The sequence below is a fragment of the Ambystoma mexicanum genome, chromosome 14 (assembly GCF_040938575.1).
Source record: "Ambystoma mexicanum isolate Mex_15411 chromosome 14, UKY_AmexF1_1, whole genome shotgun sequence".
In the NCBI taxonomy this organism is placed as follows: domain Eukaryota; kingdom Metazoa; phylum Chordata; class Amphibia; order Caudata; family Ambystomatidae; genus Ambystoma; species Ambystoma mexicanum.
Window position 1 is genome coordinate 606,352,394 of NC_090940.1, and position 26,733 is coordinate 606,379,126.

Sequence of the window (26,733 nt, forward strand, 5' to 3'; positions counted from 1 at the left end):
TTACGACTCAGACGGTAAGGGGTTTACGGCGGCGTAAACAGCGCCGACCCTTACCGCCTGATTCCGAGGTCCCTTAGCGCCATGGAGATTTTAACACCTGCTTTTAGCAGGTGTTAAAATCCATGGCGCTAAGGGACCTTGATGTTAATTACGGCACCGTAATTTACGGTGGCGTAATTAACGCCTTCCCCACTCCCATTATGCCCTATGGGGCAAAAATGGGAATGGGTAAGGGTAAATGGGGATTGGGAACTTACCGCCCCGCCAACCTCGGAATGGGGCGGTAAGTCCGCCAACCACCATGGCGTAAACGTAGTTTACGCCATGGTGGTAAAGGTACGACCCAGGCGGTAACTTACCGCCTGGGTCGTAATGAGGCCCAATGTGTCTTCTCATTCAAGATGAAATTCCCTCCCATGGATTTCTTACAAGTCAACTTTTCATCTAAAATCTTTATTTTCACAAAGTTACTATTGACGCCCAATGTATTTGCACCGAATCTCCACTGCGCCCTTCATTTTGTGTCTCCCATGTCCTAGGATCATACCCGTTTGTCTTTATGCTGCCTGGTGTAGCCCCCTGCAACTTGGAGCGAGGTTTTGCCACTACATTTAACCAGACTTGTTTGACTTCATGCTGACTGATGTAGCCTCCTGCAATTTGAGGTGAGGCTTTGCCAGTCTGTTTAACCTTACCATTTCATGTCTGGAACCTGATGCTCTCAAATGCACTTCACAATGGTTGTATACGAGTTGTTTTACAACTGTTCGAATGACAATTGACCGAATTGTGAAGGTCAATTGTAACATATGTGGGGGGAAACCCCCCACCCAACGACAAACCCCCCAAAACCCCTATATATTACCAAACCTATATATATATATATATATATATATATATATATATATATATATAGTCAATTGTGAGACCCTTTAAATTCGGTCAATTGTTCATTCGAACAGTTGTAAACGAACAATTTGGGTAATACCCTTCACAATACCTCGCACCAAGTACCATGCACTTTTCTGTAACTGGTGCCTGGATGCCCGAGGGCTTTGTGCGCTGAAATAAATGCAAAAATAAATCAACCAAGTAGACTAACCAACCATTCATCAGTGCTTGAATCCCAACTACAGGAAGAGCGGCGCTACAGATCTCGTTCCACAGAGGTCTGGCGCTATAAACCCACATCAGATGGTCCAGGAAACGGCATGACAAACAGGAAGCACTGAACCAGACTATGTTCTCTTTTCTGCCACCCTGCTCCGCGGGAAACATTTAGCCACCCAACTTTGTTCAGAGCCGTTCCCTTGAGAATGTGTTCAATTGGGGGCCCAATTTGGTGAGTGCGTCAGGGCAGAGGCACAGCTTTAGAAGACATTGCAGTCAATGGGAATTCCAAGTACAGAATTACCTCGGCACCCTATCACCAGCACATACAAATGACTTCACTTTGGCAACTTTTGGCCATGGAAAGTGTCCGGAATCACCCAAACATCTACGGCACTACTGAAAGTCACAATGGCACAGCCAAGAAAGCCAGCTAGAATATTTTCCTTTTTAAGACAATCTTAATAAAAAAAAATGAGATCACATGGAGTGGCTCTTTGGAGGTACCCGGGTCATATGCTTCATACTAAGAGTCTGATTCGTCTTTTGATTTTCACCCATTTTTTTTCTTTCCCTTGAAACCTCACTACTCTCCAAATCCTTAGATAAAATTGGACTTCACCCTCTACTTATTTCGAGACACAGGGCGTCATTACCAGTTTGCAGTCAGTTCGCTGTTTTTCTGCCAAAATCATTTACTGTTATTGCCCTTCGGTCTCATGACATTACTACAGGGTTGTGAGGGCAGCATTGCAGTGTAAATCCCCATTTTAGTGGATTTACAGTGAGAGGTAATTCCGTGGGGTAAATCCACCTGTTAGAGGAGGTCAAATGAAAGATCTACCTTCAGCTTTTTGATGGAGGTGAATCCCACATTTCATCTCCAAATTCGGAATTCAGCGATGGAGTAATGCAGCATGTAAAGTGGTGGCAACACATTTACTGCCCCTTTAATGTCATTTTTAGTGCACCACTGAACTAGTAGTAGGGTCCACTGACACTTGCTTTCGAGCTATTGGCAGAGTTTTAAAATGGTTCCATGTAATTTCTACGAGACAGAAGACTTAGTTGCCCTTTACTTTGTAGAAATTACTTCGAATTTTTTTTTTTTTTTTAAATGGGGCCACCCCCCCTCACTACCGCCACTACCCTAGACCCCACACCCCTTTCACACCTTAACCCACAATTATCTATAATTGGCGAAGTAATTTCCACTTAGTAAATTACTACCAATTAATTTACTTTGTGGAAACAATGGGAGACCAAATGCGGCCGTTTGGTTACATTTATTTGAACCCTCTATTTTTTGTGATCTATGAATCTGTAAGTATTTCTTATGCTGCCTTATTTTATTAAACAAAATACAAAATCAAACAAGTCCACAGTGTACCACGTCGTCACTTTATTATGCTCACGTACAATAAGACGTCCAGAAACAGCAAACCTATGCTGCATTGGGATTAACAACTCTCCCCATGAAGAGGGTGCTTCTGGTTTCCTTGTGGTAAATCGTCATAAAGAAGGGGTGGTTTATCGCAAACCGGGGCGGGAATGACACCGGCATGATCTCAATGACAGTGGCGCCCGCCGCCTCGGTGCCCCTCTCATCCACGCTCAGCACTGCCTTGTGGACGGCCTGGAAAATATACATTAATAACAGAATTAGGGAAAATGAAGGCTAAATGGAAACAGATCTCAAATTGCTTGCTGTTAGAAAATGATTAGGAACAGTTAAAAGTTGGCCTTGGCCCGCTTATGGTCACGCCTAGTCCTCCACTAGCAACCGCGTGCTCGTCAGTGGTCATACGAGTGGAAGGCTCCTTTCTACTGATTCTCTTTAAATAACGTCTCCTCTGGTCCACATATACAGCCAATAGAACACTGTGCACGTTTTTTAAGACACAAGTAGCACCAAAAGCACGTTTATAAAACTTCAGCATGTGTGCAATAAACGCCAACTTCCGGTCTACTGCTTGCAGCGATATAGCTGATCTGAGCACCTGCGTGGACGAGTCACCACCTGTATTTCCGGTTAACCTCCCAATTAAAGTTTTCTCTGCCACTCGCCAGATTTAAACTAAGTCTAAATATTATGATCCATCAAATATATGGGGGAAAAGGCATCCACTATAATATGCATTGTTTAATGAAACACCCCTCAGATTGCACAGCTACGGGTTACAGGTGTGTACTCTGTGACAAGGCGCCGTGCCTAACTCTGGGGACTACCCAGACACTGACTTAAGGCGCGGGGTATATCATAAGCCAATGGATAATGGGCTCAGGGCCAGCGCGTGTCAGGGGAAAGACGTAGACCCTCCATGAAGGGGAATGCGCCGACCCAAAGCTCCAACACAGAAACGGACACCTTTGCACTCAAGTTCTCTTCAGCGGGACAATGGTAGCATGTGTGTCGAGCCAGTATCGGCTCCCCACAAGACATTACAGACCCCATTTCACAGTGTGTGGGGCTCACAATGAAATCCACAGCACCACAAACAGTGTTGCTAGTCCGCGACTTTCCGAATACTGAGAGCGTGACAAAGGAGGCCGAGCTGAACAACCATTGTTCCCCTGCAAGAGGTCATCATTCTGAGGGCCCAGGGTTCCATTTTAACAGTATTACCCAAAGTGACCTTTTGCACAATTGACTTAATTATAGTGGTCCTAATTGACCTTTATATTATTTTACATATGTTTTGGATTATAAATAATATAAAGGGATTGGATGGAGGGGTTGCAGGGGGTTTTGGGTTGCGGGGGGGTTTCCCCCCGCAAATATGTCCTAATTGACCTTCTGAATTGAGGTCAGTGAAAAGGTCAATTAGTATACAACCATTTTAACACCTTTCACACTGTGAATGAGAAAATAAAGTGGCCAGAAATCTTACCAAGTGTATTTCCATCCTCTCGTTCACACACTGGAAATACAGAAGACCTCGCCTCAGCATGTAGGCAGCAGCTGGGAAGGCTACTGAAGGAAAACTAGCATTCAAGGTGGCGGACAGTCCATGTATAGAGTTAGTCCAACTCCTTGCGTCCAAAGCAGCTGGAGGTGCAGCCAGGGACAAAAGGCAATCCCAACCCTCATCCAATTGCCAAGCATAGGGGAACACACGTGCGGAAAGGCTCACCCATGGGGAAGAGGAACACATTACAAAAGCATCCATCCCCTGTTGCTCAGTGTGGGTCATTGAAGAAGCTTGCAGCAGGCAGAGGCAAGGTGTGGAGTGCAATACAAACATTGACAAGAAGGTACTAGAGGGGGGGAGGTGGAGAATGGAGTGGAGGAAGGGATGGTTACACAGAAGGATGTGTCAGTAAAGTGAAGGAAGCAGTGCTGCCAACAGAGGTGGAGGTGATGGCATCAGCGGAGGAGGTGAAAATTACATGGCCAGAGTAAATGTAGTAGTAAAAATAGAGGAGGGGGTGGTGGCCAGAGTGAAGGTAATGGTAATAATAGAGGAGGAGGTGGCGGCGGCCAGAGTAAGCGTAATTTTAATAATAGAGGAGGTGGTGGTGGCCAGAGTAAAGATATTGGTGGCAGCACTAGAGGAGGAGGTGGTGGTGGTTTCATGTGGGAAGTTGTGCTGACAAAGGAAAAGAGTGAGAGAGTGGAAGAACCAGTAGCTGGCATGAAGGAGGGCAAGTCTCTAGCGATAAAGAATAGGAGGGTATGCGAAGGTCGGATGGGCCCAAGACAGTCTGAGAAGGAAGGCTGAGGTATGAGACCCCTTCAACGAAGGATGAGTAGTCGTCCAATAGAGACTTAAATGAAAGGGGAACACAGAGTCAAGTAAAAGTAAGGCCGCAACTTCGGTGATGACTAGCCTCATCCTGATGAACATGCTGCCGTTGTATTAGCAACTGGTCCAAGGAACAGACCAATTGGCTGAGAAACTTTCTATACAGAGGAACAAGGTCAGAAGAAAATGTTTGAGGGCCCCTGAGCAACCAGCAACAACTCTAGCAGGCCACATAGTATCAAACTCAGTTTGAAAGAATTGGCTTTTGTTTTGGTTTCTCAACCCTCCCCCCCCCCCCCCACATCTTGTTGACTTGTGTAAACAGACTGTTAGCTATCCATCCGGAAGTAGTGTTATTTGCATTCTGCATGGCCTCCTGACAATTTCACTGATGTAAACTCATGGATAATGACTGCAAGCACAAACTCATAACAATGTCATGATGTAAAGTCAGTGTTCCTTCATGCATGCCTTTGCTTGCAAAGTTTAGCCATATCACAAAGATCGTCAAGATTGGCATATCACAGTGATGGAGTGGATGTGGTTTGTCAGAAATGATGCTTCTAACACCATTGCCCTCAATAAGGTGTGACAGTTCGTTGGCACAAATTACCGCCAGTAGTAATTCCCGTTACGGCTGAGGATAGTCTGTCAGGCTCCACCTGCTTTCTTGAATAATGCTTGTATGGTGGTAACAGAGTCTGTATCAGGACCTGGGGCTTGGAGTCTGTGGCGGATCTGTATGGGGCAGTGATGCCTTTGCCGTGTTTCCCTGCTATTCGGTGTCACCCACCCGGTATCATATGGTAGGTGGCATAACACACGCCTCAAAGTCCATGATTCTGGTCTCTTCGTCATTGCAGTGATGCGGGTGGAGGGTGCACACATGAACAAATCTACACCCGGCACTTACAGTGGAGCATTGCAGCTCACGCATCTACATCTACGTCCTGGTTACTTCTTCTGGAACACCTTACTTGTTCCTCTTGGGTCTTTCACGTTTCTGTGTCCATTCTCCCCCCTCAGTCCTAAATTCTTCCCCTTATCGGACCTAAATATCTTAGTCTGATTTATCCCCCAGTGCCTAGACTTGACTGCTCCCCTTAGGGTCGGTTATTTTGCTAAACCCTTGCTCTCGAGTGACCATTTGTGATCTTGGTGGCCTCCTCCCTCTAGGCAGTGGTCCCCCATTGCGCCCAGGTTTCCGCTGTTGGGTTCGGTGGACTTTGACATTGCTGGTTTAGGGATTTTGAGACTTTCCTTCGAGGTTGTGTCAGGATTCCCCTCTTACTCTACTCCCCTGTCCTCTCCTGCTTAAATCGGGCCCGCCATCCACATATCGTCGGGCTGCAGTAAGGCCTCCTGGAGAAACATTGCTTGCTCAGGTGCCCGTGCTTCACCTTTTACCTGGGGGTTCAGGGATCTGTGGGGGCTTTTCTACCATTCCCATCCTCCTGAGTACTAAAATACGTCCTATCCAGCAGCGGATCGAGCCGCTACTGAAACATTTTATTATAATGAAGAAAAGGGTTTGTATTGACGCTTCTCGAGAAGGTGGCCTTCCTTTTCACCCGCTTTTAGGGTAAACTTGCAGAAGATGTATGGGTGCAGTGAAAGAAAGCACTTGTGCTTCTCTTTAACAGAGCAACAATATCTTAGAAGCTTCAGGCAGCTGTGGACAATGTTTACCTCTTCCCTTTTGGTTATGTTATCCATTTCGTACAAAGTACAGCACAACTTCCACCCAGGGGCATCTTAGCGCTACAAAGAGCTTTCAGATAACAGGACAAAACAGCCAAGCAATTCTATCAAAATAACAGGGTGTTCAAAGAACGGCGAAACTCCCGATGGTTGACAGTAGATGGCAAGAATAGCGGGAGGGCGTTCCAGAGCTTGGCAGCAGCCACAGAAAATGCCCGAACACCAAACCTCGCGTATCGAAATCCGGGGACCGTAATAAGGAATCTGTCCCTGGAACCAAGAGTGCGTGCGGCGGGGAACATAAGGAAAAAACGTGAGTTGTGAATATTCAGCTCCCACCCACCCCATGGACTGGCCTGTGAACCAAACACAAGGATTGAAAATGTGCTAGCTTGGCCACAGGGTACTTTTTGGTGCAGTGAACTGCTTTTGGCCAGCATTCCACTTTATAACAAGGGAGCATTTGCAAATAGCACCATTCCCTTGGTAAATGCCACCAACCCTAGAATGTGGTGGATAGTGTGGTATCTTGTGTTTGTTTGTTAGATGTCAAAAGAGAAGAGGATGTCTTTGACCCCTGCATGCATGTTTCACCTGGGTGATGTCGGTGTGGAATGTCAGTGTGGAATGCTGTGTGACGGAGTAGAAGGTTTATGTTGGTTGGGGTTCTTGCCCAGGCAGTGGATGGAGATGTAGCCTGGGTGGCGGGAGGCAGTGGGCTCTTGCATAATATCCTAGCTCCTTGATATTGATACCTAATGACTTGATGAAACGGTATGCAGTAATAAAATTGCTGCAAAAATAATCGCCTTTACAAAAAACTGCGGCAAAAACGCAGTGGTTTGACCCGGTCAAGGTATATCCCATTTAAGTGGAGCGTGGGTTGTCCCCCGCATCCTTTACATGGATTGCAGCGGCAAAACCACAGCCTTTTTGCCGCAATTATTTGTGTAAACAGCCTTTTTTCTGCAATTTTAACACATGGAACCGATGAAACCTGATACCTGTGACTAAATAAACTACATAAGAGCCCTGCTGCACCTTTCAGCAGCTTTATAATACTGCCGACGAGTTGGTCTCAGAACAGACCCTGTGGAGGAAGTCAAAGGCGAAAACAGGTACCTGTCAATGTATCCTAAAGGGAGAAACACAGATGACTGCCGCTGGGGGTGCAGTAATGGAGCTTGAGTCTGTGGAGAGAAAGACCCGCTGCCCCCAAGGAGACGAGTCCCACCACCCAGGGCGAAAGGAAAAGGAGAGGGGACAGAGAATGTGGTCCTGCAGCTAGGGCAAGGAGAGATATCTGTGCAGCGAGTACTTGTGTGTGAGAGCGGGTAGATGGCGAAAAGTGGCACTGAGCCCAGGATAAGAAGAGGGTTTCAGCGCAAAGAGGCGTTAGGAGGTCAGATGCTGAGAAATGGGGGAATTCGATGACGCTGTGGTCCCAAAGCTGCTGGGAAAACAGGCAATCTGCCATGCCCTTCTCGCGCAGGATTGCATCTACCGTGCAGCTACACGTGTACTCTGGGGAAAAATGATCATTCCGCAGAACTTGAGATTGCTCAATTTCATTTGGAGGTAGAAGCGCTTCTCTCACGTATTCCCACATGTGCTGCAAGCTTGTGGGGAGTATGGTCGAGGCTGTGAGACAAATCGTCAGCTGGAGAATATGAGGCTGCACTCTGTGTCCCTTATGGCAGTTGACGTGGAGGCAGCTACGTCACTGGAGGTGCCGTGCCCCCCTCTGAAATCCTGGGCCCGCTCTTGTGCTCCCCTATCTAAGGCGAGCAGTGACCGTGTTCTCTGTTCGTGGTGTTTATTTGTGACACTCAAGGAGGCAAATGTCTGCATATCACACGGCGAACACTCCTTTTGTCTCAAAGCGAGCAGTGATCTTGGTATGCATTCTGGCATCAGTATGAACATCAGCACAAGCCGCCACTTCTCTGGTGTTCCTGCCCGGCTTCTGCACAGCGACTTACATAGTGTGCAGAGCAGCTTGCAGCCCCTCCCATCAGAATGTAGTCCACGAAAGTGCTAATGATGGTCCATTAGTCACTGAATGGTTCTGTGCCTGCATTCTGCTGGGAGGGGAAGTGCAGTGGGGTGTGGGTAGTTGGTGTGCACAAAAGCCTCTGACGTCACACATTACCTTTCATAGGCGGCTTTCATAGGCGGCCGTGCCACTTTTGCCTTTGGCCCACTCTGTGCCCCTCCTAAATTTGATTCCTGGCGATGCCACTGCATGGAGGTGATCGTTCCTCTGCGGTGCCTTTGCCCATAATGGCGACATCACTCAGGCCGCTGCAGGGATTGGCGATGCAGTAGTGTTGTGTTCTGGGCATTCGCTGTTTCCACCTCCCAGAATTCTCTGTGAGCTTCTGGATTGAGGAGGAGAGGTTCGAGTAAAGAACCATTGGAGGTAGACTTAAGCCCGATAGTATGTCATAGTATCCATGTAAAGATACTTCTGTGCAGTGTGAAGGAGGATTGTTCCCTGCGCACACTGAAGTGGAGTGAGGTGCGTGCTATTTTCCTGGTGGGCGCATCACGCGAAAACAACTGTACTGATGGCCATTGAAGTTAGCGATTCTGGAGATCCATCTTTAACGACAGGCTGGGTGTTGCATGTTGTGGTTGCATCTGGTATGAAAGAGAGATGTTATATTGTAAGTCTTGTCTTGTCACTGGCCTGGAGTGCTTGCTATCAGAATGCTGGTGTATGAATGAGAGGCTCAGTGGAATGTGGATCTGTGAGTGAATGTTCTAGGAGTGTCAGTTGGGGCCTGAGCTGGGGTGATAGGATGGCCGGCGGGGCTGCTCCTCTGTTAATACCCATCTATGATACGGTCCTGTCCATACGCGACTGTAAATACCATAAGAGTAACTGGAATATGTACATACTGTATAATAAAGCCTTACCTGGACTAATCTAGACTCCACAGCAGGTCTGTGTTTGAGTGCTGAAGAGGCTTTACAACACTGGGCTATCGTCAGCAGGGAAGAGAATTAACCCGGATCATTATCGGGGTTGTGGTTTTTCACTTACATGTTTAGCGTGAAGATGCCCAACCCAATCCGCTTAAGCAAAGGAGGAACGTCTTCGCTTTACACGTTGAGCCATTTGCCGCAGTTAGTCGCCCACTGTTTAGTAAACTCCATAACCGCATGGGGCGTTCGTATGCAGCCTTGTGCACCATTTATATTTTTGAGCGATGTATTTATTTATTTGCATTTGTAAAGCGCTCGCACAGCCCGGGGGCACCAAGGCGCCGTTACAGGAATAGGTCTTAGCTGCTTCATTTATAATGCGCTTAATACCCAGAGGTTTCTAAAGCGCAGACCCCGGGGATCGAACTTGTGTTGCTTTGTCTTGTTTCCAAGGCGATATAATGGAAGGCGCAGGGTTAAGTACCTAAGCCAGCAGTACGTTCATGTATCTTTAGTAGGTGACATGTACATATAAACTGCATAGAGTTATTGGACTGGAGGATGGATTCTTGCTCGTCTGTGATGGGGAGTGGTTTTTATAACCATCCTTGCTATTGTCAGCTGAAATGTCGCAGCTATCATATTATCGCTGCGTGCTAAGTGTTTGAGTCATCATTTCTGAGTATGGTGTCTGCGTTTAGTACGTTTTCGGAGTGAGGGTTTGTGCACGAGTAGGACTGCCTCAAGCGTTCTACAATTGCTTACATAGAGTTAACCTCTTCAGGAATTTGCAGGAGGATTTGACTTTCTAGGACTTTTCAATATGATATGTTATTTATAACGCGCCTATACACAAGTGTTTCAAGGCGCGACGAGGCAAGGGAGGGGAAACAGGGAGAAAAGGCAACGATCTTACTAGGCCTAGTGGCATTGAGATCGCGCAAGTGCAGTTTGGGGGGAGGGGGGCTGGAGTGAGTGCTGTGGGATCTGAATTCATTTTCGGACTGTCTTTCGCACTCAGTTTCTATGTTTGCCATGTCTTGTCTGTCTGTCCCCTTTTTGTGCGCCCCGAGGGCCATGGGCATGTGGCGCTTTACAAGAAATAAAATAAAGAAATTAATTTGGTTGGGATGATCAATTCCTTCTGTATGTGATTGTCGGGGTTTGCTTACGATCATCATGCTTTATGAAATGGATTGTTGGGGTGTGCTTGCAGCGGTGTTATCCTTGCAGGCAGCACTCCTTTGTAGGCCAGGAACAGGCTTCCCATTAAGCACACTGCATGTCTCTGGTGACTTTCAGCGTGCAGCTACTGTCCTACTCTGATCCCAAGTCCAGGCATGACGGTAAGGAGTCTACTGGACGTTGCACATGGAACCAATGGGCAACAGCGTGTGAGACTGGGTTACATGTAAACAATACTTTAGGATTAGAGTGGTTCTAGAGGACCCTTAGCCTCGTAACAGTTGTCATCAGTCTGCTACCCACACCTTTGACATTCAGCTTCCTCTTGGGTCTTCAGTGTCATCAGCCTGCTACCTGCACCTTTGACATTCAGCTTCCTCTTGGGTCTTCAGTGTCATCAGCCTGCTACCCGCACCTTTGACATTCAGCTTCCTCTTGGGTCTTCAGTGTCATCAGCCTGCTACCCGCACCTTTGACATTCAGCTTCCTCTTGGGTCTTCAGTGTCATCAGCCTGCTACCCGCACCTTTGACATTCAGCTTCCTCTTGGGTCTTCAGTGTCACCAGCCTGCTACCCGCACCTTTGACATTCAGCTTCCTCTTGGGTCTTCAGTGTCATCAGCCTGCTACCCGCACCTTTGACATTCAGCTTCCTCTTGGGTCTTCAGTGTAATCAGCCTGCTACCCGCACCTTTGACATTCAGCTTCCTCTTGGGTCTTCAGTGTACCCGCACCTTTGACCTGCTCTTGGGTCTTCAGTGTAATCAGCCTGCTACCCGCACCTTTGACATTCAGCTTCCTCTTGGGTCTTCAGTGTAATCAGCCTGCTACCCGCACCTTTGACATTCAGCTCCCTCTTGGGTCTTCAGTGTACCCGCACCTTTGACCTGCTCTTGGGTCTTCAGTGTAATCAGCCTGCTACCCGCGCCTTTGACATAAAGCTTCCTCTTGGGTCTTCAGTGTACCCGCACCTTTGACCTGCTCTTGGGTCTTCAGTGTAATCAGCCTGCTACCCGCACCTTTGACCTGCTCTTGGGTCTTCAGTGTAATCAGCCTGCTACCCGCACCTTTGACATTCAGCTTCCTCTTGGGTCTTCAGTGTCACCAGCCTGCTACCCGCACCTTTGACATTCAGCCTGCTCTTGGATCTTCAGTGTCACCAGCCTGCTACCCGCACCCATTTTATTGAGCTTACACATGAATCGTGATGCCATCACTGTGCTACCCATGCCTACCTCATTCAGCCTGGTATCCAAACCTGTTATTCTGCTTGCTCGTGGGTCTTCAGTGCCAACCCCTTGGTGCCCAACCCTGGGTCATTCAGCTTGCTCAAAAAGGTCTTCAATGTCACCTCCCTCGTACACCCACCTGTGTTAAGTATCTTGCCAATTCCTTTGGCAGCATCACCCTGCTACCCACAGTTCTGTTACTGACCATGCGCAGGTTTGTTCTTACGTCATCACGATGCTACCCGCACCTACGTTAGTCAGCGTGCACATGAGTTGTCAGTGTCATCCTCCTGGTACGCACACGTCATTAAGTTTGCCAATGATTCTTCAGTGCAATATCCCTGCTTCCCACACATATTCAGCTTGCCAATGATTCCTCTGGTATGCAGCGATACAATCGCCACGCAAAAGTCACCAGTACAAAAAAGAAAATAGCAGCAAAAATGCCACCAGTACAAAAACAATAGCAGCAAAAATGCCGTGGTTTGACCCGTTAAAGGTGTACCCCATTACACCATTTAAGGGGAGCGGGGGTGTCCCCCGCATCCTTTACATGATTGCAGCAGCAAAACCACAGCCTTTTTGCTGCAATATTTTGTGTCCACAGCACCTGGAAGCATTCCTGTGTGTCCTCGCCCTGGTGGTAGCCACAGCTCTGTTACTGGTCTTCCTAATCAGTCTTTGGCGGCATCACCCTGCTAGCGACACATGTGTTATTGAGCTTGGCCATGAATCGTATGTGCTAAACAACTCTGATAGCTTTGCTCAATTTCGGGTAACTACCATCCTTCTTCCTTCTTGATCTGAAGCCCAAGTGAGAAGAGACCATACGGCAGTAGCGCATAATCCCATGGCGGATAAGAATCTAGCATTTTAATTGCTTTTGCGCATGTTTTATTTGTGTCTGCCACCTAGAGAATAAGAGGAACTTCTTAGATCTTCCATTCTTCCACTGGTGCTCGAAGAGCACTGGTGAGTGGGAGCATCAGATCAAGAAAGTGTGCTGCCAGCATCTCAAAAGATGCAATGGTCGGCCATATATGACAGGGCCAGCGCTATGGCCCCGTCGGGAGGAGACCCCCTCAACCCAATGGGGGCCCGAGTACAGGCAGACCCCACCCCCACCTTAGCTGCAGAGATGGAGAAGCGCAGCTGGCAGGAAGACGCTGGAACGATTGAGGGGCGGTTGGTGGGAGGCCGCAAACGCGGCAACACTGGCCGCAGCAAGGTTGTACGTGGCAGCAAGAGGTGCCACGAACAACCACAATACCGGCAGGTTCCAGCAGACTGTCTGCGCACTAGCCCACCAGGGAATTTTAGCCATCCTTCTCCATTGCCAACTATGCCACCAGGGATTGGTTTCGTTATTGAATAAAGGTCCCCCACAGGGGCTTTTAGCCACCATACCACAAGGGAAGTAATTACTATTTTAAGGGCCCCATGGAAGACTGCAACATCCTGGGGCCTGAGCACGGTCCAGGCATACAAGCCCCTTTTTAGACCCCTCTCGCCCCCCCATGGCCTTCCCCTGTGACACTCCCTGGAGCCAGGTAGGTGATTCGCTAAGGTAAGTTGGCCAATCTTGGGAGGGGCTGGGGTATTTAAGCAGGCCTGTGTGAATGCTTTATTGTTGGTTAGTGGGTGAGGACGAGAGGTGGTGGAGGACGTCCGAGAGACTTGAGGAGGCGAGAGCGGGGGCTTTTATAAGGAAGGGCTCTGTGGAGTGTTTGTGTGTGTACGAGAGCAAAGACTGTAAGTAGTGCAGGTAGTCTAGAAGTAGCAGCAGTGGTAGTAAGAAGTAGTTGGGAGTAAAGACAGGCAGCAGGATAGGCAGCGGGAGTGGCAGGTGAGAGAAACGGGCAGTAGAGTGGTAGTTGGTAGTAGAGGGCGATAGTGCGCATAGTGAGCAGAGAGATAACCAAACTGACAGTAGTAGTAGTGTGGGGTCGAGACAGTGTGAGCAACGAAGTAGGCACAATAATAGACAAGAGAGTGGGAAGAGCGACTGAGTGGGAGAATAGGAGTAGCTATTGGAGTAGAGTGGAACAGAGATTTTAACAAGATGAATAGCAGGAGAGAGAGGAATGGGGTGATGGAGGTAGATGGATATTTGGAGATAGAAGGGATAGTAAGGGTGGAGGTGGAAAGGCCGAGTGAGAGACCGGAGGGACAGTGACGTGGTGGGAGGAGAACATCTTAAAGAGACCAAGTATAGTGAAGGGTCAGCTATGAGCAGGTGTGAGAGAAGTGAACGTAACACCGGTTGTGGAAGAAGGCACCAACCCTAATTCCCAAAGACTACTAAGTAGGTTAGGGAAAGCCTGGAAGACCCCTAGGGAGACAGGTAGCCATCGTCTCAGGGAAAACAGAATTAGTCCCAGTCAGAAGACAATAGTTAGGGGTTACTGATCCGAGAGCTACTAACATCCCCCATTAGGGACGCCTGGGTTAGGGAGGCGGGCATAAGGCCAGGGTAGGCAATGTAGAGAGGGGCGGCCATGGTGCCAACATCCCAGGCCCTGCTAGGCCCAGATACCTTTGCCACAAGAGATACAGCTATCCTGTCTGTAAGAATTTCAATAAACATCCTTGGACTTGCTATCAGAGCCAGCGTGGTTCTTTGTGGCGGGCCATACTGTCACAGCAGCCGCACAGTTCCTTGGTCAGCCATCTTACCTTTGATACTTTCAGATCTCGTTCTCCAGTGAACCCAGAGAAGTCAGCCTGATCGGAGAAAGCGTCAGTCATGCCCAACTTTCCAAGGTGCTTCTTCAGATCCATGGTGGTAGAAATGGTGAACTTTGGCAATTGCACATTGACAAATGTATGACTGTTGGTGCAAAGCAGAAAGATTACAAAATGATAAAAAATACATGTTTCATACACATGTGGAAAGAGGCACTGCTTTCCATTGACAAACATATTTTGCTTAAGATTGGATATAATAGTATCCTGTTTTAATATAGCACTTCATGCCAGACTCGTCCCACCGGTAATAGCTGTCATTGTTGCCCAATTTATAAAAAGCATTAAAACAATTGTGCAAAAAAAACACAGTTATTAGTCAAAACAATGTAGACAAAAGACAGAATAGCACAATCTGCCTTGAAGAAGTGCCCATTGCCGCGAAACACGGGTCAGCCTTGAGGCATTAATGAGGCCGTCACAGGATATTTGGGAAATGAATAAGCAAATCCCTTTGAATGATCGACTCCGGACGCTGGGGGTTGCTTCTTTGTATTTTGTTCATGTATATAGCGCGCCGGGCACAAGGGCATTTGCATGGAGAATCGTCGGCCAAGCAAACGGTACGACACTTGCACAGCTGCGAGCATGGATTTACCTGCGCTCTAAAGCAGGCAGCCATTTCCGGATGGTCTCCACGGACAGCGCGTCCTGCACCTGCTTCATTTTGCCCGCATCCGGCAGGATGAACATGGCCGAAGCGCCTCCTTTGTAGGGCATCTTTAGCACGGTGCAGGAAAGCGCCTGGTCGCGCGTCAGGCTGTACATCCCAGTGCGCCGCATCATGGGCACCTTGACTGTGGTGTTGGCATCCACGTGGAAGTCGCCTTCTTTTGTCATTTGCACACGAAACGGGTTCTCCCATTGTCCTCAAAAGAAGAAAAAGGAAACACAGCTGTAATTGCGCAACACTAAGCACTGTAAACCGAGAGAGTGGTTCGCATAGTACGACCAGCTCTCGTTTCTTCAACAGAAAAGGAAGCTATGCCACATTTCTAACGGAGACTCCATTAAGTATTGCTGTTTTTCTTCGCTCTTTAGAAGTTACTGCACGCACCCGACACGTCAACTTTAGAGTAACACTTTACCAGATGACCCAATGTCCCAGTCCTGGGCTTTCATTCTATCAATTGCACTCTAGGAGTTGTAGTCTTGGGTCCCTACAATGGAGTAAAATCAAATAATATCAAAGGCCAGGACTGGAGTATGGTGCCCCCGGTGACTTGGCTTCATCTGGTAACCTTACAGCCCTAAGTCTTAAAATCAGGAAAATAGAAAACGGAATTAAGTGATGGCCTCCTCTCCTGTGTCTTAGTAAGCCTTATTCATGGAATTGTTTTATAATGGCGCAATCCCACAGGAAAACGGTCCATGAATCAGCCCCTATATGTCCTGCAGTTGAATCGGTTTGGGGTTATTTGTGCTCCCCAAAGTAAGAATTAATGAGCGAACACCTTGAAGCTCTCTTTTTTTATAGTGTATTAGGAATTTGCAACAATTTGTTCCCCTCCTGTGTCCCACCCCTGCAGTACCTGTTCTGTTGTTACCTCTGTAAAGCGCTCCATTATGCATCTGTAATGTTGCATACCTCTGTAAAGCGCTCCGTTATGCATCTGTAATCTTGTATACCTCTGTAAAGCGCTCCGTTATGCATCTGTAATGTTGTATACCTCTGTAAAGCGCTCCGTTATGCATTTGTATTGGTGTATACCTCTAAAGCGCTGCGTTATGCATCTGTAATGTTGTATACCTCTGCAAAGTGCTCCGTTATGCATCTGTAATGTTGTATACCTCTGTAAAGCGCTCCGTTATGCATCTGTAATGTTGCATACCTCTTCAAAGTGCTCCATTATGCATCTGTAATGTTGCATACCTCTGTAAAGCGCTCCGTTATGCATCTGTAATGTTGCATACCTCTTCAAAGTGCTCCATTATGCATCTGTAATGTTGCATACCTCTGTAAAGCGCTGCGTTATGCATCTGTAATGTTGCATACCTCTGCAAAGCGCTCCGTTATGCATCTGTAATGTTGTATACCTCTGCAAAGTGCTCCGTTATGCATCTGTAATGTTGTATACCTGTGTAAAGCGCTCCGTTATGCATTTGTATTGGTGTATACCTCTAAAGCGCTGCGTTATGCATCTGTAATGTTGTATACCTCTGCAAAGTGCTCCGTTATGCATCTGTAATGTTGTATACCTCTGTAAAGTGCTGCGTTATGCATCTGTAATGTTGCATACCTCTGCAAAGCGCTCCGTTATGCATCTGTAATGTTGTATACCTCTGTAAAGCGCTCCGTTATGCATTTGTATTGGTGTATACCTCTAAAGCGCTGCGTTATGCATCTGTAATGTTGCATACCTCTGCAAGGTGCTGCGTTATGCATCTGTATTGGTGTATAGCTCTGTAAGGTGCTGCGTTATGCATCTGTATTGGTGTATAGCTCTGTAAGGTGCTGCGTTATGCATCTGTATTGGTGTATAGCTCTGTAAAGTGCTGTGTTATGCATCTGTATTGGTGTATAGCTCTGTAAGGTGCTCTGTTATGCATCTGTATTGGTGTATAGCTCTGTAAAGTGCTGCATTATGCATCTGTATTGGTGTATAGCGCTGTAAAGTGCTGCGTTATGCATCTGTATTGGTGTATAGCGCTGTAAAGTGCTGAGTTATGCATCTGTATTGGTGTATAGCGCTGTAAAGTGCTGCGTTATGCATCTGTAATGTTGTATACCTCTATAAAGCTTTCTGGTGCTTCTCGAAGCCGGGTCCGCGATTATTAAATTCCATAATAATAATAATCATCAGTGTTCTCCGACCTTTGGCTCAGCAGATGATTTTCGATTACAACCCCCCATGATCCCGCCCCTTGCTGGCTTGGGTGGATGGGAGTTCAAAACATCTGGAGAGCCAAAGGTTGCAGTTCCCTGTCGCAGAAGTATAGGGAATGCACAAAGTTAGCCTTTTCCTTGGTTTCTAATTTATAGAACTGAAATGTAAGCAGACTATCTGAAAGAATATTAAGCAAGGGCAGAGAAGCATTTGCCTCTGTGGGGGATGTAGCATGTAATCCTGTAAAGGCACATTAATAAATGCTGGTAAGACGACTCAGGGGGTTAAACGCTTGTTGCTGTGATCTGTGTTTGATCTGCAGGTCGCAGGCTAAAATTCCAGCAACACAGCCTTTCATCCTTCTCAGTAGAAATTTTGTTTGGGTAATAACAGTATAATGTAAATATGTCCTATGTAAAGCGCTTTAGATTAAGGCACTATATAAAAATGTATTTTAATAGTTTCAGAGTTTGAAATTGCTGGGAGCTATTTAGCTTGGAAGTGCCTGGTTAGCTTGGCGCCAGCAAGCTAGCAGGAGATATGTTTGGCTCCCCAAGCCCTCTAGTGCCACACAAATATACATAGCCAACATACATTGTATGCGTATGATATACAGGGCTCGCAAAGTCTACCAGCCCACTAGCATTGGCAAGTAGTTTTTATGAAGGCCAACTACCATGTGCATGATACTCAACCTTGCTGGCGATTATGGGGTTGTTAGAAATGTATTTTTAATTTACTGCAAACACACTTTGTTTGCAGTAAATGGCAAATACAAGTTTCACTCTGCATACTTGACAGAATTGCACGAAATATGAAATGTGCTTATGGCGACATGCACCATTTTACAAAAATCTCTGGTAAATATTTGGTCACCAGTCACCTTGGGGCAAGTGCATTTCTCTTAGGTCGAGTATGTAAACTAAGGAACTCTCCCTACAGGTCTTGTGGGATTTTTAAGAATTTGCAAGGCCTAGTATACATAGCCAACATTCATTTTATGTGTTGTGGATGTTTGTGCTAGGAAACCTGTTGAAGATATTTGAAGCATGATGGTCACGTGTACCGGACACAAAGTATCGTTTTCATGCAGAAGTTAGATTTGTGGCAAAACATCTATTGGCTCCTCATTCTGCAGAAGCAGAAAGAGAGAGTAAGGTGCCGTTGCAGAAAAATAGGTGGCACTAGCGGTAAAGTTAGGAAGTGGCAAAATGAGTGGCAGCTGCAAAACAAACAGAAACAGTGCAACGAGCAACCTAAAGAGCAACATAGAAGAAGAAAGGGGTTTATGGTGGCAGTTGCATGTGTGGGTGCATGCCACAGTGTGGAAAAGAGCCAGTTCCACAACCTTTCGTGCATTTCCCAGTGGCTGCTGTGACATGTGCATCCCCAATTTTAAACTCCTGAACAAACATATTTGTTCAATCTCTCCATTTTGCATTCTTCTTGTGCACATATGAATGTATTGTGTATTCGTCCATTAAATAGACGCCATCCAGAGAACTCATTCATGGCACTTCAATAGCTCCTGGTTCAGGAGAGCCCACTCCGGGTCCAAGGAAATTTCTGATACCAGGAAGCTACTTCCAGCTCCTGCGCCTCGAATTTCAATTTGGACCCTCGAGTTTGTAGGTTTCTGGCACTGGATGTTGCTTAAAAGTGAGCAGTATGTGTGCCTCGAATTGCTATAGGTTTACTTTGCTGCAGAGTTAATGAAACCAGCCCATGAGGCTTAACAGGGCAGTGTTTTCTTGTGTTCAACTATTTCTGTGTTGAAAGTGTGTGCCTGGTTTGTGTCAAGTATTGTAAAGATTACTGAACTTCTTAGGTTTCTGTTGTATTTGTGTCCTTTGATCTTGGCCTGCAGTTTTTTGGTGAATTTGAGGCTGTACTGACAGTCAAAACCTATCGGCTTTGCCAGTGCTTGTTACCGGTGGGTATAGTGAGTCTAAAGTCGTATGCAACATTTTAAAGTGATAAACACCAATGGAATTCAGTTTACTGTATGAGGGCAGTAATCTCAACAGAAATACTTAAGGATATTTATATGGGTCATGAAACCCTAGACGGAGGTCTGTAACATGCAACTCTGCAAATGTCTTAGACTGCGACTCCCATGATCCTGCACCATTGACTATGCTTTCTACGGCTGATGGGAGTGGTGGTCCAAAACATATGGAGGGCCAAAGTTTGCAGACCCATAGCCTTCGTCTCCCGATATCCCTCACCATTGACCAGTCTGGCCAAAGCTGATGGGAGTTGTAGTCCAACCCAGACAGTGTCACGTTCTGTTTTTACCTCTGAAGAAAATGTGGTTGATGAGAACTAGTTTAGTGTCTGGGTCCAGGCTCTTGAGTAAGTCGACAATTTTCCCATTCGTTTTGTTCGCCACGTAATCGTTGATCTGTTTTATAGCTTCGGCTTCATTCTGGAAATTGCTTGAGAAGGCGTCGGCCGCATATTCGTCCTTGGCCGCATCTAGGAAGTTCTGCAGGAGTTTGAATCCCTGCCGGATGAAGAGGGTGTTCCCTGTACTGAGTTTCAGGTCGCTGCTGGGGTCGTTCAGCCTGTGGATGAGGTGGTTGAAGCCCTCGTGGACACCAGCCAGCGGAAGCTTTGTCAGGTTGAAGCCCAGGCCCTCCAAGATCTGGCTCCGCGTGGCACCTTTGGCCCCCAGGGACAGCATGGCGAAGGCCGTGCCAATGCTCACAGGCGAGAAGAAGACATTGTGCGAGTCGCCTGCCGCTGCGGCTTCGCGAAACATACTGAAGGCAAATTCAGAGAGGGCGGGTGCAATTTTGTGGCAGGTCATGTTGTCGCTTCCGTGAGGTTTGTGGTCATGTTCTTTCCCACCGTGGTGATGATGATGATGGCGGTGGTGATCATGACCAGAGTGGCCGGGCTGCCCTCCCTTTCCTTGGTCCTGGTGGCCTTCATGATGGTCACAGATGACTAGCCCATAAAGCGCCGAGGCAAGTAAGCAGAGGTAGAGGGCAGACCTCATTTTCTTTCTTTGGGAGTTTTCTGTAAAAACAAGGAGTGGCAAGCAAATGTAAAAATGTCCATACAATTAGTCTCTAGTCCAGAAAAGAACGCAAACACAACCGCACCTTGATGCGCAACATTTCATCTCTTGTAAAGGATGTTCTCGTGTTTCACTAGTTGCTATATAGTTTCCCGAAACATTCACTTATCAGAACTACTCCATCAAATTTGCCAGGACTATGTCTTGTTATTATCGCATCGTAAGTCTGTAAAGGTGGTGAGCTGCTGGTCCAGCGGATATGGGTATAGAAACTTAATGGTCTGGGTCTATAGTGAACAGGGTGGGGAGCAAGAGCTCATGGGAAACTGGCAATTACCAGATGCGGCGCCAGTGAGATGCGGCGCCGGTGAAAGAGCCAGCCACTAGATGCGGCGCCGGTGAAAGAGCCAGCCACTAGATGCGGCGCCGGTGAAAGAGCCAGCCACTAGATGCGGTGCCGGTGAAAGAGCCAGCCACTAGATGCGGTGCCGGTGAAAGAGCCAGCCACTAGATGCGGTGCAGGTGAAAGAGCCAGCCACTAGATGCGGTGCAGGTGAAAGAGCCATGGACTTGATACAGTGCCAGTGTCTTATCAAATGCAACACACCAAAACATATGTCGACCATCATACAGGCTCCAAATACCAAAAGCCTTACTGACAGAGTTGGATGAACTATATATCTCTGCTATTACCCTCCTTATGATTGTGCAATAGTAAGTACAAAGTTTTTGTTTTTCCCTACGCTATTTGATTTTACGCAAACTTTGAAAAAAACATTTCCACGTACTAACCTCACTTGTTTATGAAGTAAAATTGTTTTTAGAATGTCTGCAATTGAGAAACCCCCTGGTTTTTTAGATTATGTTTAATGAGTTCAAATTAATGGAAAATATATTTTTATAATTCTTTGGATGTGGGTAAATTATTGAATAGACTTCATTGTTTCCTAATTACATAGATTAGGATTTTTTGCAAGTCCTTGATGGTGCACTATTCTTAAGAAATCGAGTTTGAGAACTGGGGTAATTGTCCTTTTCTTTGCTTAAAATACGTGCCAGTCAAAGAGCCAGCCACCAGAGTGCAGTGCCGGTCGAAGAGCCAGCCACCAGAGTGCAGTGCCGGTCGAAGAGCCAAGAACTAGATGCAGTGCAGGTGAAAAAAACAGGAATTAGCTGCAGGGTGAAGAGCTAAGAACTATGTGGTGCAGGTAAAAGCCAGAAACTAGAGTGCAGTGCAGGTGAAAGAACAAGGGGGGGATTCTGTGAGTTTCTCGTCTACCGGCCTACATCCCGGGTTAGAGTCTCAACCAGAGTCTTTAGCTCACCATCCTTTCACAGAAGAGAAATTTCCACTACATATCAGTCCTGCCCAAGAAAGACCCAGAAACTAGATGCGATGCAAGCAAAAGACCCAGAAACTAGATGCGGTGCAGGTGAAAGAGCCAGGAACTAGATGCGGTGCAGGTGAAAGAGCCAGGAACTAGATGCGGTGCAGGTGAAAGAGCCAGGAACTAGATGCGGTGCAGGTGAAAGAGCCAGGAACTAGATGCGGTGCAGGTGAAAGAGCCAGGAACTAGATGCGGTGCAGGTGAAAGAGCCAGGAACTAGATGCGGTGCAGGTGAAAGAGCCAGGAACTAGATGCGGTGCAGGTGAGAGCCAGGAACTAGATGCGGTGCAGGTGAAAGAGCCAGGAACTAGATGCAGTGCAGGTGAAAGAGCCAGAAAGTAGATGCGGTGCAGGTGAAAGAGCCAGAAACTAGATGCGGTGTATTAAGATGGATTTCTGAACTCAGACCTGGAGGGCAGAGGTTCAGAAGGCCAGCCTAGTTTCTTGGAACAGGGTAACCCCTGGACAAGCCAGATCAATCAGGGTAGCGATGGCGGCGGTCAAGACTAAGTCTCAAGAGGTGTGAGGGTGACTGAAAGACCTCAATGAGCACACAAATCAGGGCCACTTACAAATTACTCCAATTACAAATTATATATATATATATATATACACACACACAAGACCGAACGGGTCTAAGGAGTTAGGGGCATATAATATGTAGACCACCTAGATGGGGAGGAAAACAGGCAGTGCAAGTAATCAACCCAGTTCGACATCAGAAATACACCTAACTAGGAGGAAGTCCGAGCCCTACGAAGAGAGGAGCCTTATGCTCAAAAGTACCTGCACGTGCTTGTGCCAATTTACAACATAGGGTCTCTTCAAGGATCTCGGGCAGTTCAGGAAGGTGAATGAAGCGATGAAGAATGAGTCCCCACTACTCCTACAAGGCCTCCACTTGTGGGCAGAGGCAGGGCGAGTGTGAGTCCCTATTTCGCAACAGCAGTAGAAAAGAAACAGGCTCCTGCGCGAGGGGCCACTGGTTGGGGTATGGACTACTCACCATCCCTGACGCAGGCAGACCCAAACTTCTCCAGTTCAGTTCACGTTGCTGGCAGGTTCAGCTGCGATGATCAGGACGTCTCGACACCGTGTAGATTCTGTGTAGCATGATGCAGGGTCGAGGGTGTCCCAAATGCAGCGGACGTGCACAGGTTGTTACCGCAGCAGGGCAACACGGCAACCGCGTTTACTCTGGGCAGGGCGCACTCATCTCACTTCAGACCTGGGAATGCCAAGTGTACGAAATTCGGTGTGAGGGTGCCGTGGATGCAGAACAAGCAGTAGACCAAGTTTCGAGGGCTTCCCCGAAACGGCGGCGGTGCCAGAGCAAAACGTCCTGCATAAGATGGTCAGCCCACTGGTTAGCCCAGGGACCCTTCCAAAGAGGTTTACTTGCAGGGTTTGATGAAGGTGCCGAGAATAGTTGTTCCCACTATTCTAATGGGTCGAAGCGCCTTTGCAGACCTTCTAGGACGATGAGATGCAGAGGGGTCTCACAGGACGACAGCGGCTCAGGGTGCCAAACCTTCAGTGGGTCACCAGTGGTTCCTCGACTCAGCTTGTTGTTGCAGGATACTTGGCTCCTTCTCCTTCATTCGGTGTGAACTCAGGAGATCGACATGGTAGTGGTGTTTTCAGCCTCCTCTTATCCAAAGTTCCCTTCGTGCCAAAATGGAGAGGACCCAATGGGAGATCTGCTCACAAACACTCACACCATACATGGACCTATCACCGACCACGGTTGTCCCAAGCATTCAGGACACTCCAGACTCTCCGGCACCCAGGATGTGTATTGGGACCAGACATCCCAGGCCACACCCTGGAGGCATACACACCAGGCATGCAGAAGCCCGCGAAAGTGTTGTGTTTCGCGGAAAAGTGAATGACCAAATAAGGACGGTCAGCTCGACCTAGGTGAAGGGGCAAGACGGTCAGAGGACAGGACAAAGAACCTCGTGGCATGGCCATTTTGGAGCCAGGCCACTTACTCGTGCCAAACGCGGTAAGCGCGGATAACATGCCATAAAAGGGTTCAAAAGACAAGAGAAATGATAGCTGCCACCAGTCCTGTCCGTGACACACTTCATAATAAGTCCAGCGAGAGGTTCTATGGCCTTTGGAATGACTAGAGACCCAAGAGCTTGGTAAAGTAAGTTACAGTGCACTCTTGTTTCATGTTGCACAAAAGCTGCAACATGAGTAAAGTACTAAGGAAAACGAAGTCTCCCAGTACTGACTGTCTTAAGGGCATATCAGTTTCCCCATAAGAATTGAGCGAAAGTCCAGAGGAGTGCGGTGGAAGGCTGCGCTTCTCTGGCAAAGTCTACATCAGGGTGTAAAACATCAACAAAAAGTTTGGGGGTTGCCACATGGAGGGAAAATTATATATTTTATGAAGTCTTTCCTAACACAGTGCAGGTGAAAGAGCCAGGAACTGGATGCGGTGCAGGTGATACAGCAGAGGACATGGAGGGTGCATGCATGAGGTTTTACTGGGGTGCGCGAAGGGGTGATGAACGTACGCCACATCACATGCGTATGCTTGGTAGTGGCAAGGGAGTGACACCCCTAGGGTGAGGTATATAGTGGTTGGGCAGTAGGGTGGTCGGAGGACCAGCATTTGTACATTTTCCGAGTTTTGGGAGTGTGGGCTGCTGTGAGGTTTGGGAATGTCAGGGCGGGAGTACCGCAGTGGTGGGGGCGTGGGGCGGAAGCAGGGGTGAACAGCTATGGTCCGGGTGTACTTCAGGATGGTTGCCACATCCGGTGGTTGGCTTCCACCGTGCTCTAGCTATGATGAGGGGGGTTGTTGGGAGGACTGATGCGAAAGTAGTGCAATAGTTGTTGAGTGGATATGGGTTTCTTGTGGGTTGGGTGCAAGGGTGGCTTTGGGAGGGCTAATCCCCATCTACTGCCTATACAGAAGCTAAAACTGCTGGCTTTGCCCATCCTAGTTTTTAAAATGGCTTAAGTGCAAGGAAGAGATGCCAGGACACACGTACTGCTTATAAATGACATGGCCCAAGGCGCACCAGATTAAGAGATTTTTAGTAGACCAGTAGCCCATTTTCAGCTGCAATTTGGGCCCGATTCATGGAACTTTTTTGCTAGTTCAAAGGGACTTTGCACTGCCGACACAAACCCCGATTCATGGAACTGTGCAAAATGTATTTTTGCAGTGCAAAGTCATTTTGTACTGCAAAAATGACTATGCACTGTCTATGCAATGCAAAAATACAATGTGCACAGTTCCATGAATCAGGGTTGGTGTCGGCGGTGCAATCACACTTTTCAGCACTGCAAAATCACTTTGAACCAGGCAAAAAAAGCTATGAATCGAGCCCCAAGCCCTCTTAGAGGACTGCTTTGAAATAACACTGGCAGGCCTGCCACAGAAGCAAGCTGAATGCCTCTGCTTGATGGAGCTGTTTCAAAGAGATCCCAGAAGGAGGGTGTGATCTGTGCAGGGAATGGCCAGAGGGACGAACCTGGCCACGGACAGTAAATTGGCGAATAAAACCCCAACCACCACCCAACATCGCCCGTACCACCTTTTCACACGGCAGTGTACGCCCGATTCCTCCTCCTCCTTCGTGTAGGCGCTGCAGCACTCGCTGTGATTCCCCGATTCAATGGATGAATGAACGGCTAGGTCGGCAATGCTTGCGATTCCAGCTTGTGAAGCACAGGCTTAAGCCATTGTGAGCGAGTGACCCTCCCTTACCGCTCATATCCAGACATCTAACCACCACCCTGGCCTTTTGAGACTGGTTTGTTTTTAAACGAAAAAATGCACCTTCGGGTTCAAGGAAGTTTTTGCTGAATTTCGTTGTTTTGATTCGTTTTTTTCAACATTCGTTGTGTTTCAGCGCTTTGAAACAGAAGACAAGCGCCTAACATGACAAGCGCCTAACAAATGCACAATAACCATCCCATCCGACATAGAGGCAAACACACAGAACAGTCCTTATTACTTAGCTTAGCGGCACTGGAGCACAATATGAGAAAGTGATACATACGCGCCAACAGACCTAGTACTGTGTTTTACTTTGCATTCTGGGACCTGTGGTCCGGGGTTTATATTGAGGACGAGGACTACACGTGGCGGACTGCAAATTTACTACCAGGACTGGTCTAAGGACTCCCGAATGGAATGGGTAACGTGGGCAAGGATGACTTCAGGATATTATTATCCATGCTGCCAACCGTACGTTTGTAGAATCGCCCATTCCATCCAATCTACTGCTTCATGATGCAATTTACTGCAGCGTGAGATGTTCGTACTCCGCTTACTGGCCCAGCGCTGTATACCAGATCCCCCCCTTCTAAGTGCTGTCACGGTAGACTTATCATCAACAACCTTCCTAAATGCACACACGCACAGCATTCAGCGAAATGTAACATTCAAAGCAAAAGAAAAGCAGTGCTTACGCAATTCACCGAGAGCCCCGCCTGGCTTCACCTGGTCTCTGAATGGCCAGGGCGCGGGCTCTATATACCTTCAGAGACCGGAAGTGTACCGCCCACAGCGAGACTTGCTAACCATTAACCCCACAGCGCACGTCGTTTATCGCACTCGCGCAGAGCAAACAGGGCGATCCTTGACGTGGGCCGCAGTGCACGTATGCATGTCAGCTAAAGGCCTGGACTGACGGGACGGCGACAGGGCCTTTCAACCCATTCAGTTGATAGCACCCTCAGTGTGTCCCCTTTGTTGCCAGGCAGCATTCTTACAACACGGCCGTATATTCCCTTCTAGATTTCATTCGTTATGGGGCTTTGCAGTGCTCGGTAGCCCTTCTGGCCCCAGGGAGTATAGAGAAGTGTTATCAGCCGCTTG

The 26,733-nt window shown here is 47.6% G+C and overlaps 1 protein-coding gene across 1 annotated transcript; it reads right to left on the reverse strand.

Moving 5' to 3' along the window:
- Positions 1 to 2,490: 2,490 nt before the first annotated feature.
- Positions 2,491 to 26,404, reverse strand: LOC138527008 (alpha-1-antitrypsin-like). The gene is made up of 5 exons (XM_069637990.1): positions 26,325 to 26,404; positions 19,773 to 20,498; positions 15,245 to 15,515; positions 14,578 to 14,731; positions 2,491 to 2,746 (listed from the first exon to the last, which is right to left on the reverse strand). Exons 2-5 carry the CDS (start codon positions 20,476 to 20,478, stop codon positions 2,555 to 2,557), a joined length of 1,323 nt encoding a protein of 440 aa, XP_069494091.1. The 5' UTR covers positions 20,479 to 20,498; positions 26,325 to 26,404; the 3' UTR covers positions 2,491 to 2,554.
- Between the last annotated feature and the right edge of the window lie 329 nt (positions 26,405 to 26,733).

What these genes read in the sequence shown, in the direction of transcription:
- LOC138527008 (XM_069637990.1), bottom strand. Translation starts at nt 20,478, where the DNA reads ATGAGGTCTGCCCTCTACCTCTGCTTACTTGCCTCGGCGCTTTATGGG. An exon ending in CAACCACATTTTCTTCAGAG is followed by an intron (nt 15,516 to 19,772) that starts GTAAAAACAGAA and finishes TCTTCTTTTGAG; the next exon opens with GACAATGGGAGAACCCGTTT. An exon ending in CTGCCTGCTTTAGAGCGCAG is followed by an intron (nt 14,732 to 15,244) that starts GTAAATCCATGC and finishes TTGCACCAACAG; the next exon opens with TCATACATTTGTCAATGTGC.